The sequence below is a fragment of the Hemiscyllium ocellatum genome, chromosome 16 (genome assembly GCF_020745735.1).
Source record: "Hemiscyllium ocellatum isolate sHemOce1 chromosome 16, sHemOce1.pat.X.cur, whole genome shotgun sequence".
Classification (NCBI taxonomy): domain Eukaryota; kingdom Metazoa; phylum Chordata; class Chondrichthyes; order Orectolobiformes; family Hemiscylliidae; genus Hemiscyllium; species Hemiscyllium ocellatum.
Genome location: NC_083416.1, coordinates 8,428,016 through 8,445,724, shown reverse-complemented (window position 1 = coordinate 8,445,724; position 17,709 = coordinate 8,428,016). Strand labels below are relative to the sequence as shown.

The 17,709-nt window shown below is 44.6% G+C and overlaps 1 protein-coding gene across 4 annotated transcripts in view; it reads left to right on the top strand.

Moving 5' to 3' along the window:
- The first annotated feature begins 2,362 nt into the window (after positions 1-2,362).
- The window catches only part of LOC132823141 (myelin-associated glycoprotein-like), a 114,675-nt gene continuing 99,328 nt past the window's right edge, over positions 2,363-17,709 (top strand). For 3 of the 4 annotated variants that reach the window (XM_060836703.1, XM_060836700.1, XM_060836702.1), the window contains exons 1-2: positions 2,363-2,676; positions 8,520-8,638. In XM_060836703.1, the coding sequence (XP_060692686.1) occupies positions 8,587-8,638 (52 nt within the window). In that variant the 5' untranslated portion in view covers positions 2,363-2,676; positions 8,520-8,586. Of the gene's footprint in view, positions 2,677-8,347; positions 8,412-8,519; positions 8,639-17,709 lie in introns of all 4 variants that reach the window. The other variant, XM_060836701.1, reaches the window with a different exon arrangement.

Here is a 17,709-nt window from a genome sequence, read left to right as displayed (position 1 = left end):
GTTTTGATTTGTGTGCAGTACAGGCAGATCACAATATACAAAGACACAAAAATCAAGGGTGATAGAACAGAGTGAGGAATGCAAAGTTACAGTGACAAAGAAGGTGTACAAAATGCTAAGTCAACAATAGATGTGCTTCTAACACAGGGTAGCACAGGAGGGGTTTGGAAAAGATTTACATGGATGTTGCCAGGCTTGGAGGGTTTGAGCTATTGGGTATAGAACATAGAACATAGAACATAGAAAAATACAGCGCAGTACAGGCCCTTCGGCCCTCGATGTTGCGCCGACCGAAGCCTACCTAACCTACACTAGCCCAATAACCTCCATATGCTTATCCAATGCCCGCTTGAATGACCATAAAGAGGGAGAGTCCACCACTGCTACTGGCAGGGCATTCCATGAACTCACAACCCGCTGAGTAAAGAATCTACCCCTAGCATCTGTCCTATACCAACCCTCCCTTAATTTAAAGCTGTGTCCCCTAGTAACAGCTGACTCCATACACGGAAAAAGGTTCTCACTGTCAACCCTATCTAAACCCCTAATCATCTTGTACACCTCTATCAAATCTCCCCTAAACCTCCTTTTCTCCAATGAGAACAGCCCCAAGTGCCTCAGCATTTCCTCATACGATCTTCCTACCATGCCAAGCAACATCCTGGCAAACCTCCTCTGCACCTGTTCCAATGCCTCCACATCCTTCCTATAGTATGGCGACCAAAGCTGCACACAATACTCCAGATGAGGCCGCACCAGAGTCTTATACAACTGCAACATGACCTCAGGACTCCGGAACTCAATCCCTCTACCAATAAAGCCCAGTACGCCAAATGCCTTCTTCACAGCACTATTTACCTGGGTGGCAACTTTCAGAGATCTGTGTACATGGACACCAAGATCCCTCTGCTCATCCACACTACCAAGTAGCCTACCATTAGCCCAGTAATCCATCTTCTTGTTACTCTTACCAAAGTGAATGACTTCACACTTAGCTACATTGAACTCCATTTGCCACCTTTCTGCCCAGCTCTGCAACTTATCTATATCCCGCTGTAACCTGCCACATCCTTCTTCGCTGTCCACCACTCCACCGACTTTCGTATCATCCGCAAACTTGCTCACCCAGCCTTCAAGCCCCTCCTCCAGGTCATTTATAAAAATGACAAACAGCAATGGTCCCAAAACAGATCCTTGTGGAACACCGCTAGTAACTGCACTCCAAGATGAACCTTTACCATCAACTACTACCCTCTGTCTCCTTCCAGCCAGCCAATTCCTAATCCAAACCTCTAATGCACCCTCAATGCCATACGTCCGTATTTTTTGCAGTAGCCAACCATGGGGTACCTTATCGAACGTGGACTTATCTATTTTCACCCTTTCCAGAATTCCCTGGACCTCTTCCCTACATAACTCAAAGCCATCCATTCTAATCACTTGTGACTCAATATTCACATCAGCAATAATGTCCTGTTCCTGAGTGAATACTGACGAAAAGTATTGATTTAGTGTCTCTCCAATCTCCTCTGCCTCCACACACAACTTCCTACTACTATCCTTGACTGGACCGATACCTACCCTAGTCATCCTTTTATTCCTGTTTGAGCTATGTATATTGAGCTATGCTGAAAATGTGTTGCTGGAAAAGCGCAGCAGGTCAGGCAGCATCCAAGGAACAGGAGATTCGACGTTTCGGGCATAAGCCCTTCTTCAGGAAAGGCTTATATTGAGCTATGTTGAGTTGAACAGGCTGGGGTTGTTTTCCCTGGAGCATTGGAGGCTGAGGGGTGACCTTATAGAGGTTTATAAAATCATGGGGGGCATGGATAGGGTGAATAGCCAAGGTCTTTTCCCTGGGGTGGGGGAGTCCAGAATTAGAGGGCATAGGTTTAGGGTGAGAGGAGAACGATTTAAAGAGATCAGAAGGGCAATTTTATCTTGCAGAGGGTGGTGCATGTATGGAATGAGCTGCCAGAGGAAGTGGTGGAGGCTGGTACAATTGCAACACTTAAAAAACAGCTGAATGGGTACATGAATAGGAAGGGTTTAGAGGATCAAGTGCTGGCAAATGAGACTAGATTAATTTAGGATATCTGATCAGCATGAACAATTTGGGACAAATGGTCTGTTGCTGTGCTATTCATCTCTATGACCCTATGACTCTAAGATGGTGGGGAGCACTGAATAATGGTCACCTAGTACATGTGTTACACTCTACTGTCACCATCAATGAGGGAGCAGGTTGAAACAAATCCAACAGCTAGACCGCTCAAAACTGTGATCCACTTTGAGAACTACAGGCTGACTTCACCAGAGCAGGCGATGCCAGGGACAAACCGAGAGCTGGGGGAAGGATTAGCTCTGACCAGGGGCTGCATTGTCTTGAACACACAGAGGCTGCGCCTGCACTAGGCAGGACAAACAGTTGATTGAGAGTGGCCCACTCTTGGACGCACTCTCCCTCGCAAGCTGGAGTGTGCCCATCATGCAAACTGTGCCTCTATTGTGGATCCTTCTCACATTTCAGAAGTCTTTCTTTGTGAGTGGTGCGGAGTCAGTGGTGTGACACGCTGTCTGCATTGTACTATGCACACCCAACAATTCTAACAATTCCTTAAGGTGTTGGACATTCTACACCGCAGACGTGGACAATCTCCGAAGCATCCTCGTCAGGTTGGGAATTCTTATCATTTTGTGTTTTTTTTGTTTGTTTTATGTTAGCTGAAAAAGGTTGTAAATTTGAAAGAAAACAAGAATTTGAAAATGAGTGAGAACTTTTAGGTAACACCACAACATAGGATCAGTGTCAGAACGATTGATGCTATCTGTTATTATTTAGTTAACTGGGAAGGAAATTCATGTCAAAAGATAATTTAATGTGGAAAGATCAGAGTGAATTAGTGATTTCTGTTCAGCTCTGGCTAAGTGGAAAGAAGCTCTAAGTTCATTGACTAAACAAGGGAAGAAGTCTTGCTTTGTCTGTTTGTTCAAGACTGCAAAATGTCAAACTTCTGTGCAGAATTTCCATTTCAAAATCTCTCAGTGAATGGCCATTTTTATTCTGCGGTTTGCATTGATTTTGTTTCCCTGGTACATGGAAGGACTTACTCAGCCTTTTTGACCTTTGAAGTTATGACCAGTTGCTCAATCAATACCTCATGCAGCAGACAAGGAGACCATTCAGCCTTCATTACTGTGCCTTGGGATGAGAGTTTTCCCCCCACCCTACCCTCAGCACTTCTCTCTACAACTGTCCACTTCTTTTACTTATCTTTTACTTCTCCGAAATCATTTTAAATCATGCTTCTGTGAGTATAATTTGCAGTTTTACATGTCAGAAGCTGTTTTTTTTTAAACTTTAAGGGAAGCTATGTGTTTTTATGTAAATCTGATTAATCCTGCTTCCATCGGCAATGTTGGATTCACATAATCAGAAAATTTGGCTTCAGTTTTATTCTCTTTTCAATGCAATTTTATGCCTTGTGCTCATTTGTATCAAAGTGTACGTCCTCCCGATTGTGAAAAAATGCTGCGTGTTTGAACAGATCATCTTGTGATTGATTGAGACTGCTGGTGGCTAAAGGAAGACTTGCATTGATATAGCGTCTTGACAGGTCTCAGGACGTCTCAATGTTCATTATGACCATTGATTTTTTTTTTCTTGAATATAGTCACCACTGTGAATGTTGGGTATGTGACAGCCAGTTTACACAAGGCAAGATCCCATAAGCATAACCATGATCAGAGAGGATATTGGTTGAGGGTTAATGTTGACCAAGTCTCGACAGAGTGATCTTCCTCAAAACAGCACCATGCAGTCCTTCAGGTTGATACAAGCAAATTAGTTCGACTTGATCGAATGTTCAAAAGACAGATTCCAAAATCTACCCAGATTCAACCAAAATCCTAATGAATCAGAGAAGGGAGTGCTACCAATTGATACATCCATGATATCAGCTCTCCTGGTGAGATTAAACCAATGTCCCCATTGGAGCGTGTGGATCTAATAGGTTACTAATCCAGCAGCATTATCAATACTCCATCACCCAAATGGAGAAAATGTGCTACTTAGTAAATTTGACAGGTAAATGAATGACTTGCTTTTATAAAGTGACGTTCACAAACACAGGACGTCAACCTTCACCTTCCCAACCAGCGACAATAGTTACTCTCTCAATCATCTGTAACAACTTAATTTTGAAGTTGAAGTCTGTCTACCTGACTGCCTTGGACATCCCGAGCTGAAGAATAGTCAACCACATTGTTTTACAATGGGTGATGGAATTGAGTTTACTGTTGAAATGCCCGTCCAGATTGTAGTAGTCTACCACAACCAAATACATGACCTATCAATGCAACATGGGATGAGTGATACATTTCTGGGCAAGAGAATGGGAGTAATCATCGCTCCATCATTTTCACAATTAGAATGGAATTCCCAAAATATCAGATATTGTAATACCACTGCTTTCACAGATAAATGAGAGGGTGAGAATGCATGGGCCCCAAAGCTGTGTAAATGAAGAGCCTTAAAAATATAAAAATAACACGCTTTATTTGGGACAGTTTTCAGAAACAAAATATTCTTGAACCAATCGATCAGAAAAGCTCACGTTCATTTCACTGAAGAGGAATGGGTCCGAATTAGTAACCAATCTCTCTCTGCAATGCCTGAAGACTTTATTAACAGTCACTAGAACCTGAAGGACTTTGATATCTTTCAAGGCAAAGTGAAAACTAAGGCTTTCAATTTCGGGGAAGGTGAACCTTGGAGGAATGAGATAGAAATTGACAGTAGTTTGAATGTAAGGTGAATGCATGGATAAAACTGCAAGATGAATACTTGAAGCTGCTTGAATGAATATTGGTTACGTACATGACCTTTGCGTAAGCTTACTGGGCGAAAACACCATTTACTTATTAGGATAAATGAGCTGGTGTGAAACTGTAAGAAAAGATTTATGTGAATTGTACCAATTGTATTGCAAAACTAAGATTGTTTTCCATTAAATTTGAAAGGTTAACAGGTGATTTGATCAAACGTTTCAATATTTTAAAGGGAAAAGTTAGGTGTGATATCGAGAAACTATCTTCACTGACTGGCAATTCCAGGATCTAAACACTTGAGCAATAAGTGAAATTAGGAAACATTCCTTCACACAATATGGAGATGCCGGTGTTGGACTGGGGTGTACAAAGTTAAAAACACACAACACCAGGTTATAGTCCAACAGGTTTAATTGGAAGCACACTAGCTTTCGGAGCGACGCTCCTTCATCAGGTGATTGTGGAGGGCTCGATCGTAACACAGAATTTATAGCAAAAATTTGCAGTGTGTTGTAACTGAAATTATACATTGAAAAATTGATTGTTTGTTAAGCCTAACAGATGAAAGGCCTAACAATCACTTTTTCAATGTATAATTTCAGTTACATCACACTGCAAATGTTTGCTATAAATTCTGTGTTACGATCGAGCCCTCCACTATCACCTGATGAAGGAGCGTCGCTCCGAAAGCTAGTGTGCTTCCAATTAAACCTGTTGGACTATAACCTGGTGTTGTGTGATTTTTAACTTCACACAATAGGTGGTAAAGGCTTTTTAACTCCTGCAAACAGCTAAGCAGATCAATGGAAACGTTTAAAACTTTTTTTCTCTATTATCCTGATGTCTGAGTAATAGAGAGTAAAAGGATGTATGGAGTTAATTACAGATTAGCTATGATTTTATTGAATGGTCAGACAGGTTTCAGGAAGAGCTTCTCTTTCTCTGTTCTTAATACATCATTCTTGACTCTTCTGCATTAGCAGGTTACTTATCTGTATTGGATGAGCAAAAACTTTCCCCAATTAATTGTTGGCCAGACTGTAACCATCAATGCTGTCCCTGCTCCCAACTTGACTCCCACACTGTTGACTCTGGACCTCCCCCCAGCAGTGGGTCAGTTGTTAGTACTGTTCCCTCCCAGCACCAAGGGAGCCCTGATTCGATCCCGGCTTCAGATAACTGTCTGTGTGGAATTCGCATACTCTCCCTCTGCCTGGGTGGGTTTGCTCTGGCATCCTCCCACAGTCCAAAGATAAACCGGTTAAGTAGATTGGCCATGTTAAATTGCCCCATAATGTGCGGGCTCGGTGGATTAGGCATGGGAAACATAGGGTAAAGGGCTGGGATGCTCTTTGGAGGCTCAGTGTGGACTGGATGGGCTGAAAGGCCTCCTTCCACACTGCTCTAATCAAAGAGTAGCCCAAAGATTTTGGGCAACTTCACATTAGATTTTTTAAAAACTCCATCCTTTTAAAACCCCTCCACGATCTTTCATGTCCCTATGTCTGCAATCTCCTCCAACCCTGCAGGGCTCGGTGATATCCGCAACTCTGTCATTTTGGCTGTTTCTACATCCCTGAGTTTAATTGCAGCATCTTTGATGGCCAGACCTTCCGTTAGCCAGACTCTGAGCTCTGGCATATCGCTCCCCACTTTCTACCTTGCTGACAAGACATAAAAACCTACATCTTTAACCAAATCTTCTTCTCACCCAACCCTAACTTCTCCGTATTTGACTCAGTGGTATGTTTTTGTTTTATGATGCTCCTTTGAAAACACCTGAAAGGCCTGATTGCATCAAGTTGCTGTTGAGATCCGTAGCTTGGACTATTTAAACCTGGTCTCATCCTGTAATGCTTTCACTTCCACAGTATTCTGGAGATGAAGTCATGTTACCTGTTATCAGTGTCAAAAATAGAAGCAAAGTGCTGAAAGAACACTTCTTTATTTATTTTAATTAGTATATTGGTCTTTGCATTTTAAACGTTAAATATAAAAAAACTGTGAAGTCGAGCACCTGATGGTCATATCAGCAAAGCACAGAAATACTCAGCAGCTCAGACAGCAACTATGGAAAGGAAATCAAAGTGAACCTTTCCAATGAACCTTTCAGTGGCTCGGCTCAAAATATTAACATCCTTAACTGATAATAGCTCATTTTAACCTTTCTGTGTAAATGGCTCCTGCAGCTCAGCTGAAGTTTCCCTCGGGTTACTGTTAGGGTTAGTGATAGAGTTAGAGTTAGTGTTAGGTTTAGGGTTAATGTTAACATTAGAGTTAGGGTTAGTTGTTAGGGTTAGGTTTAAGGTTAATGTTAAGGTTAGGGTTAGGTTTAGGGTTAACGTTAATGTTAGGGTTAGGGTTAGTGTTAGGGTTAGGATTAGGGTTAGGGTTAGTGTTAGTGTTAAGGGTATGGTTAGGGTTAGTGTTAGGGTTAGGATTAGGGTTAGGCTTAGTGTTAGGGTTAGGGTTCGTGTTTGGGTCAGTGTTAGGGTTAGGGTCAGTGTTACGCTTAGGATTAGGGTAAGGCTTAGGAAGACAAGGTTGGACAGATTTTTAATTGGTAATGTGTTGTAGGGTTATGGGGAGATCACAGGAAAATGAAGGAGAGGAGCATATTAGATATGATCGAATGGTGGAGCAGACTCAATGGGCTGAATGGCCTTGTTCTGCTCCTATATCTTATGAACTTATGAATTTATACAGTTCAGTGATCCTTGATCAAGGAATCTATTGTACTGTTCGAACTGAGGTCACTCATTTGCAGGCTTAGATCAGATTCAGAGAAGGGTCTTGCGCTCAGTAGCAAAGATCTAAATGATCAACACGTACTGTATAATGCACAGACAGTTAGCAGCACACTGCTTAACTTTGTGTCACTTACCCCAACCCTAACTCTAACCTTAACCCTAACTCTAACCCTAACTCTAACACTAAACCTATTGCCTGTTAGCAGCTCACTGCTTAACCTTACGTTCCTAACCCTAACCTTAACCCTAACTCTAACCCTAACCCTAACTCTAACTCTAACACTAACCTTAACCCTAACTCTAACCCTATCATGAAACCTAACCCAAACCCCTAACACTAACCCTATATGATGCACAGCCAGTTCTTCCTTAAATGTACTCACTGTCCCAGCATCCACCACACTTTGGGGTAGTGAATTCCATAGATCCACAACCCTTTGGGAGAAGTAATTTCTCTTCAACTCTGTTTTAAATTTACTATCCATTATTCTAAGGCTAAAACTGAACATTATCCAGTTACATTATGTGAATGGGTAGGCTACAACCCGACTGGGCTGTGAGTCCCCCACAGTTGAATTGCCTGAGTGGTTGTCGAAGGGATCCACTCAGTTTCAGGCACGACACAGTCAACCCTACCCAAGCTGCAGGCACGGGGAGGACCTCAGCTGGAGAATATCTGATGGCAGGAAAGCACAACGCTGTTTTTTGTTTCGCAAAAAATATGTATTTGTAAAGTTTCCCTTTTAGCAAAATGTTTATTATTTCAGTCCCTGCAGTTCTGTGTCCGCAGGCCTTGCGAAAGGAGACAGGGGAGAGCAGCGAGAGCACAATGTGAGTTCAGTTCTGGTTCTGACAGATGTGGGAGTTCACTCAGCATCCATTGTTAAGCCTGTTGTAAATCATCTCTTTGTTCACTGTGGTCCCTTGTCTATTGTGCAGGTGTCAATGAGTCTGATTGTCCCCGTCTGCTGCGTGTACATGTCCCATCGAGGGTGAGATCTGCACCATGACCACATCACACTGGACCCTGGCACTTATAGTTCTATGTCTCATCCAGGGTGAGTATCCAATTCCACCAATAACTGTTCCGAGATACCAGGGTGCTATTGCATAGAAGACTATTCGACTCTTAGAAAGTTGCTACTTAGTCTCGCTGCCCTCTTCTCCACATTCTCCCATTTTCTCAGAGTTGAGCCAAAGACAGCACAGGGCACCACAGCTTCACAGTGCCAGGGAACCGGGTTCGATTCCAGCCTCGGTTAACTGTTTGCATGGAGTTTGAACATTGTCCCCGTGTCTGAGTGGTTTCCTCCGGGTGCCTTGGTTTCCTCCCACAGTCCAAGGATGCGCGGATTAGATGGATTGGCCAAGCGAAAAACAGGGTTCCAGGGATAGGGTAGGGGATGGGTCTGGGATGGGAACCCCTTCAAAGGGTCAGTTTGGACAAGTCTTCCCCTGTCAAGTGTGCTCTCTGTTTCCTTTCTGAAACTTACAACTGAATATATGAACGGTGCATCCCTGATCAAGACAATGACTCCATGAAAAACATATTACCTAACTATGCTCATCGGCTCTTTTGATGGCTACCTTTAATCTTATCCTTTATTTACTGGTATTTCTGCTTTCTGGCCCTTCATTATGATGGTGCAGTGTGCAGCCTGCAAGACAGAATGTTGGTGGAATCAGATGCAAGCTTTAAAGACGGAGTTTGATATACGCTAGAAAATGAGATTGTCAGCAAGGGAGTGGGTTAAGTGCAGGTTGTGGGAGACTAGGGCTAATTTGGTAGCTCAATAAAGGGGCTTGGACAACCATGATGAGCTAACCTCTGCTCTGTAAGACTCAATGATACTCCGATAGACTCCAAAAACCCCTCTGAATGCTGAAGGCTCCTTCTAAATCCCAAACGTCTTTGCTCTAAGAAGGAGAATCCCAGATTCCACATTCTCTTCATGTTCACGTTTCCTTTTGCTGCCACCCCCTTCCTGTCCTGACTGTTCCTGAGGTACAGCCCCATGGTTTATGATCACCTCTGCCTCTGTGGCCATTCTGACACATGTTGGCTGGAGATGGATGGGCTCATTCAAGAGAGGAGTCAAAAACCAGAGGTCTCAGATTTAGCTAATTGGCAAAAAAAAAACAATGACCGCATAAACAAAACTTTTTTTTTCATTGCAATAAGTGATTAGTTTCTGGGTTACGTTGTCCTCAAGGAGAGCTACGACCAACTGATGCACTCAAGAAGAAATCTTATCATTATCTGAAATGGGAAAAGATACTTCCAGGACCTGGGGAGAAGAGAAGTGATATGAGCTGAATTGCTCCTTCACAGATACAGGCATATCTCCTGTACAGAAACCATTCCTGAGTCTGAGAAAACTCAGAGCCTTAGCAGGGCCTGGCAGTGAAATCTGGGATCTGGGACCATAACTGAGAATTTCTATCCACCTCTTTCCCCATCCAGCCAGCCTTGCTGGGATGTCTGGGATTGTGCTGCTGATACATTACATGAGGACCAGACTACATCCAGATCATAGAAACATAGAAGATAGGAGCAGGAGAGGCCATTCGGGCCCTTGAGCCTGCTCTATCGTTCATCACGATCATGGCTGATTGTCTAACTCAATGGTCGAATTCTGCTTTCTCCCCATAACCTTTGATCCCATTCGCTCCAGGTGCTGTATCTAGATGCCTCTTAAATACATTCAAAGTTTTGGCATCAACTACTTCCTGCAGTACTGAATTCCACAGGCTCATCATTCTGTGGGTGAAGAAATATCTCTTCATCTCCATCCTAAATGGTCCACCCCAAAACCTTAGACTGTGACCCCTGGTTCTGGATGCACTCACCATCGGGAACACCCTCCCTGCATCTATTCTGTCTAGTCCTGTTAGAATTTTATAAGTCTCTATAAGATCCCCCCTCCCCCCACTCGTCTGAACTCCTGTGAAAACAATCCCGACCCAGTCAATCTCTCCTCACACGTCAGTTCTTCCATCCCCAGAATCAGCCTGAGAAACCTTCGCTGCACTCCCTCGAGAGCAAGAGCATCCTTCCTCAGAAAGAGAGACCAAAACTGTGCCCAATATTCCAGGTGTGGCCTCACCAAGGCCCCGTATAACTGTAACAGCACATCCCCACTGACTAATAGACTTCGTCAAAGGGCTGTTCTCCCTGAGGGGTTACACACTAAAAGGAGAAAGGATGGAGAAGAGAAATGCTAATTATTTTGTTGTTGTCAATTATTTAGTAGTTAATTACACCCTAAGGATTATGGGAGGTCCCCACTGGCTTCCAAAGGGCAATTAGGGATAAGTAATAAGATTAGCCCTGGTTTACAATGCTCACATCCTGCATAATAATTGAGTATTTCACTGTATTTTGGGTTGGGCATTAACAGGGGATTCACTTGTCCTTTGTATATAATAGTATAGTGAAACTGTGGTGGTGGTTTTGGAGATAAGAGTCATACAGAGGTATAGCACAGAAGCAGACCCTTCGGTCCAACTCATCCACGCCAACCAGGTATCCTCAACTCAACTAGGCCCTATTGCCTGTGTTTGGTCCACATCCCAGTTATGTGCATGTAAAGTGTATCTGAGCACATAAAAGCTTAACGTGTCCGTAAAAAGTGGGCTCCAATTCTATTGGCTCCCATCTGCTTCCTGGAAAGGAACAAAGATGGCAGACAGGCTGAGGTGCCAGTAAGACAATGGACTTCAACTAAGTTGGAATCTGCTTCTGGAGGGCGTTGGTAGAAAATGATTCAATGCTGCATGGATTTTGAAGGTCTTTAAATCATTGAACGTGGAAGGAACGGTACTTAGATTTATTAATAGAGACATAGATTACAAGATCAGCAAGGTGATGTTGAACTTGTACAAAACAGCTGAGGAACAAATATGGAGGGAGATCTCAGATATATGTAAGAATAATAGGGTTGTAATAGTAGGGGATTTTAATTCTCCAGACATTGACTGGGACCGCCATAATCTTAAGGGATTGAATGGTGAAGCATTTGTTAAATGTGTTCAAGATCATTTTCTTTATAAATATGTAAATGTACCTACTAGATAAGGAGTAAAACGTGATCTTCTCTTGGGAAATAAGGCAGGGCAAGTGACTGAAGTGTTAGTGGGGGAACACTTAATTCTGTTAGTTTTAAAACAACGATGGGAAAGGATAGACATTCCATAAAAGTTACAGTTCTTTATTGGAGTAAAGCAAATTTTGATGGTATAGGGCAGGAACCTTCGAAACTTAATTGACGTAGACCGTTCACAGGTGAAGGGATAACTGACAAGTGGGAGGATTTCAAAAGTGAGATGACAATAGTTCAGAGACAGTCTGTTCCTCGTAGAATGAAGGGTAAGGCTGGTAGGAGTAGGGAACAATGGATGAATAACGATATCAAGCTGCTCATTAAATATAAGAGTCATGCATTAGACATAGACAGAAGGGATCAAATGAATGTCTTGAAGCCTGTCTGCCATCTTTGTTCCTTTCCAGGAAGCAGATGGGAGCCAATAGAATTGGAGCCCACTTTTTACGGACACGTTAAGCCTTTATGTTGAGTTATTCTTAAGAGGGCAACCAAGAGATCAAAAAGGGAATGCGAGATAGCTTTGGCTGATAAGGCTAAGGATAAACCAAACATGTTCTCTAAGTACATTAAGAGCAAAAGAGCAACTCAGGAGAGAATAAGACCTCTTAAAGATCAACAAGGTCACATACAGATTGAACGTCCGGAGATGGGAGCCATACTAAATGAATGTTTTGTGGTAGTTTTTACTGTGGAAAAAGAAATGGGAACTTGGGGAAATAAGTATTGATGCTTTGAAAACCATGTCAAGAGTATATGCTGGAAATACACAGCAGGTCAGGCAGCATCTGGAGCAGGAGAGTCGATATTTTGGGCACAAGCCCTTCATCAGCTCCTGCTCCTCAGATGCTGCCTGACCTGCTGCGCTTTTCCAGCACCACACTCTCGACTCTGATCTCCAGCATCGGCAGTTTCTGCATTTTCTCCGCTTTGAAAACAGTGTACATTACAGAAGCCGAAGTGCCGCAGGTCTTAGAAAACACAAGGGTGAATAAATCTCCAGGACCTGATCAAGTGTACCTCAGGACGTTGTGGGAAGCTAGGGAAGAAATTGTAGGGCCCCCTAGCAGAGATATTTGTGTAATCTATAACCACAGGTGAAGTACCAAAGCACTGGAAGGTAGCTAACATTGTGCCATTATTTAAGAAAGGCTATAAGGAGAAGCCTGAGAACTATAGACCTGGGAGCCTGATGTTACTGATGGGTAAGTTGTTGGAGGTGATTCTGAGAGGTAGGATTTACATGCATTTGGAGAGATAAGGGCTGATTAAGGATAGACAACATGGCATTGTGAGAGGGAAATCACATCTCACAAACTTGTTAGAATTTTTTCAGGAAGAAACCAAAATGATTGATAAGGACAGAGCAGTAAATGTTGTTTCCATGGACTTTAGTGAAGTCTGCATGGTAGACTAATTAGTAAAGTTAGATAATGTGGGATTCAGGGAGAGCTTGCCAACTGGATATAAAATTGGCTTCATGATAGGAGACAAAAGGTGGAGGTGGGGAGTTGTTCTCAGACTAGAGGCCTCTGACCAGTGACGTTCCACAGGCTAGGAACAAATTACTATGGACGCTGGAATCTGTACTCACAGCAAAAAATGCTGGAGACCACAACGGTCAGGCAGCATCCATGGAAAGAGAGCAAGCTAATGTTTCGAGTCAAGATGTCTCTTTATCAGAGTTGAAGTGAAGTATGAAGCATGATCTCCAGCATTTTTTGTTCTCAGCGTTCCACAGGGATCAGTGTTGGGTCCACCTTTGTTTGTCATTTATACAAACGATTTGGATGAGAATTTAGGAGGCATGGTTAGGAGTTTTGTGGATGTCACCAAAATTGGTGGTGTGGTGGACAGAGACAATGACTATTAAAGACTATGATGTGGAGGTGCTGGTGTTGGACTAGGGTGGACAATTTTAAAAATCACACAACACCCAAGGTTATAGTCAAACAAGTTTATTTGGAAGTACAAGTAACGACCCGACAAAAGAGCAGCGCTCCAAAAGCTAGTGCTTCCAAATAAACCTGTTGGACTATAACTTAGTGTTGTGTGATTTTTAATGCTGTCCACCCCAGTCCAACACCAGCACCTCCACATCATAACCTTAGATAGCCATCTTCACTGTCCACCACACCACCAATTTTGGTGTCATCCACAAACCTCTTAATCATGCCTCCTGGTGTTGTGTGATTTTCAATGTTGTCTAAGATTACATCTTGATCATTGGGGCCAGTGGGCTGAAGAGTGGTCAATGGAATTTAATTTGGATAAATGCAAGGTATTGCATCTTGGTAAAGCAGGATTTATACAAGTAATAGTCGGTCTTGGGTAGAGTTGTTGAACAGAGAGACCTGGTGGTTCAGGTACATAATTCTTTGATACTTGCGCCACAGGTAGGGTGGTTAAGAAAATGTTTTGCATGCCTAATTTCATTGCTCAGACCTTTGAAGTATAGGAGTTGGGATGTCATGCTGAGGTTATATAGGACATTGCTGAGGCCCCTTCTGGAGTACTGTGTCCAGTTTGGTCGCTCTGTTATGGGAAGGATATTACTAAGTTGGAGAAGAATCAGAGTCGAGAGTATATCCTGGAAAAGCACAGCAGGTCAGGCAGCATCCAAGGAGCAGGAGAATTGACGTTTCAGGCATAAGCCCTGAGCCCTGAGGAATGACGCTTGTGGGTCAGGGCTGAGAGATGAATGGGAGGAAGTGAGGTTTGGTGGGTAGGTAGCTGGGAAAGCGATAGGTGGATAAAGGTGAGGGATAGGTGATAGGTCAGAGAGGGGAGTGATGGACAGATCCGGAGTGCGGTGCCGAGTTTATCAGAATGTTGACGAATGGCGAATGCCGCCGGGACATTAACTGCCTCAACCTGTCTACCCCCCTCCCCCACTCCAACCTCTCACCCTCACAAAGCGCAGCCCTCCAATCCCTCTGCTCCAATCCCAACCTCACCATCAAGCCAGCAGATAAAGGGGGCACAGTGGTAGTCTGGCACACTGACCTCTACACCGCTGAAGCCAGACGCCAACTCGAGGACACCTCTTCCTACCTCTCCCTCGACCATGACCCCACCCCCCATCACCCAAACCATCATCTCCCAGACCATACAAGACCTCATCACCTCAGGAGATCTCCCACCCACAGCTTCCAACCTCATAGTCCGGGAACCCCGCACTGCCCGGTTCTACCTCCTTCCCAAGACCCACAAGCCTGACCACCCTCGCCGACCCATTGTCTCAGCATGCTTCTGCCCCACTGAACTCATTTCTACCTACCTAGACACTGTCCTATCCCCCCTAGTCCAGGAACTCCCCACATATGTTCGAGACACCACCCACACCCTCCACCTCCTCCAAGACTTCAGTTTCCCCGGTCCCCAATGCCTCATCTTCACCATGGATATCCAGTCCCTCTACATCTCCATCCACCATGACCAGGGCCTCCAAGCCCTCAATTTCTTCCTCTCCCCACGTCCCCAACAGTACCCTTCCACCAACACTCTCATTCATTTGGCCGAACTGGTCCTCACCCTTAACAATTTCTCCTTCGAATCCTCCCACTTCCTCCAGACCAAAGGGGTAGCCATGGGTACATGTATGGGCCCCAGCTCTGCCTGTCTCTTTGTTGGCTACGTAGAACAGTTGATCTTCCGTAATTACACCAGCACCACTCCCCACCTCTTCCTCCGCTACATTGATGACTGCATCGGTGCCACCTCGTGCTCCCACAAGGAGGTTGAGCAATTCATCAACTTCACCAACACATCCCACCCTGACCTTAAATTCACCTGGACCATCTCTGACACCTCCCTCCCCTTCCTGTACATCTCCATCTCCATTAATGACGACAAACTTGACACCGACATTTTTTACAAACCCACCGACTCCCACACCTACCTGGATTACACCTCTTCCCACCCTACCTCCTGCAAAAATGTCATCCCGTATTCCCAATTCCTCCACCTCCACCGTATCTGCTCCCAGGAGGACCAGTTCCACCACAGAACACACCAGATGGCCTCCTTCTTTAGAGACCGCAATTTCCCTTCCCACGTGGTTAAAGATTCCCTCCACCGCATCTCGTCCACATCCCGGTCCTCCGCCCTCAGACCCCACCCCTCCAACAGTAACAAGGATAGAACGACCCTGGTGCTCACCTTCCACCCTACCAACCTTCGCATAAACCAAATCATCCACCGACATTTCCGCCACCTCCAAACGGACCCCATCACCAGGGGTTTCCCTCCGCATCCCTTTCCAACTTCCGCAAAGACCGTTCCCTCCATGACTACCTGGTCAGGTCCACGTCCCCCTACAACCCACCCTCCTATCCTGGCATCTTCCCCTGCCACCGCAGGAATTGCAAAACCTGCGCTGACAACTCCTCCCTCACCTTCATCCAAGGCCCTAAAGGAGCCTTCCACATCCATCAAAGGTTTACCTGCATATCCACTAATATCATTTATTGTATCCATTGCTCCCGATGCGGTCTCCTCTACATTGGGGAGACTGGGCGCCTCCTAGCAGAGCGCTTTAGCGAACATCTCCAAGACACCCGCACCAATCAACCACACCACCCTGTGGCCCAAAATTTCAACTCCCCCTCCCACTCTGCTGAGGGCATGGAGATCCTGGGCCTCCTCCACCGCCACTGCCTCACCACCAGACACCTGGAGGAAGAACATCTCATCTTCCGCCTCGGAACACTTCAACCCCAGGGCATCAATGTGGACTTCAACAGTTTCCTCATTGCCCCTTCCCCCACCTCACCCCAGTTCCAAACTTCCAGCTCAGCACTGTCCCCATGACTTGTCCTGCCTGCCTATCTTTTTTATCACCTATCCACTCCACCCTCCTCCCTGACCTATCACCTTCATCCCCACCCCTATCCACCCATTGTACTCTTTGCTACCTTCCCGCACCCTCCCCCCTGACCTATCACCTTCATCCCCACCCCCTCACCTAATGTATTCTACGCTACTTTCTCCCCACCCCCACCCTCCTCTCATTTATCTCTCTACCCTTCAGGCTCTCTGCCTGTATTCCTGATGAAGGGCTTTTGCTGAAATGTCGATTTTACTGCTCCTCGGATCCTGCCTGAACTGCTGTGCTTTTCCAGCAGCACTCTAATCTAGACTCTGGTTTCCAGCATCTGCAGTCATTGTTTTTACCGAGTTTGAGTTATAAGGAGAGGCTGGATAGGCTGAGACCTTTTTATCACTGGAGTGTAGGATGTTGAGGGGTGACCTTATATAGGTTTATAAAATCATGAGGCGTGTAGATAAAGTGAATAGCAAGGGGCCTTTTCCCTGGGCTGGGGGAGTTCAAGACTAGGGAGCACATTTTAAAAGTGAAAGGAGAAAGATTTAGAAAGGAAATGAGGGGCAATCCTTCTACACAGAGAGTGGTTCGTACATGGGCTGTTAGCGGAAGTTGTGGATGCAGGTACAGTTACAACATTTAAAAGACATTGGATATGTGCACAATCAGGAAAGGTCGAGAGGGTTTTGGATCGAACACTGGCAAATGGGACCAGTTTAGTTTGAGGGTATGGCTGGCATGGACATGTTGGTGTGTTTCCATGCTCTGTCTTTGTCTGACCTTTGTTAGATCTTAGATGGAGTCTTGAGTACAGGTTGAGGGCATAGCATTATAGGAAAGATATGAACGCATCAGACAAGAATGGTTCCAAGAATAAGAAGCTTCAGTGGTGAGGATAGATTGAAGAATTAGGGACAGAACTCCAGACCTGTCCATCACTCCCCCCTCTGACGTATCACCTTCTCCCTCAACTTTATCCACCTATCGCTTTCCCAGCTACCTTCCCCACCAAACCCCACTTCCTCCGTGAACAGAAGAAGCCTGAGAAGAGATGTGATTGACATTCACAAAATCTGCTTTGAATAGACAGAGAGCTGTTGTTCTCAGTGGTAAAATGATAAAGAGGTAAGAGGACGCAGATCTGAAGAGATGTGCAAATTTAAGTTAGGGTGATGTGAAGAAAAGAAAACTTTTTCACTCA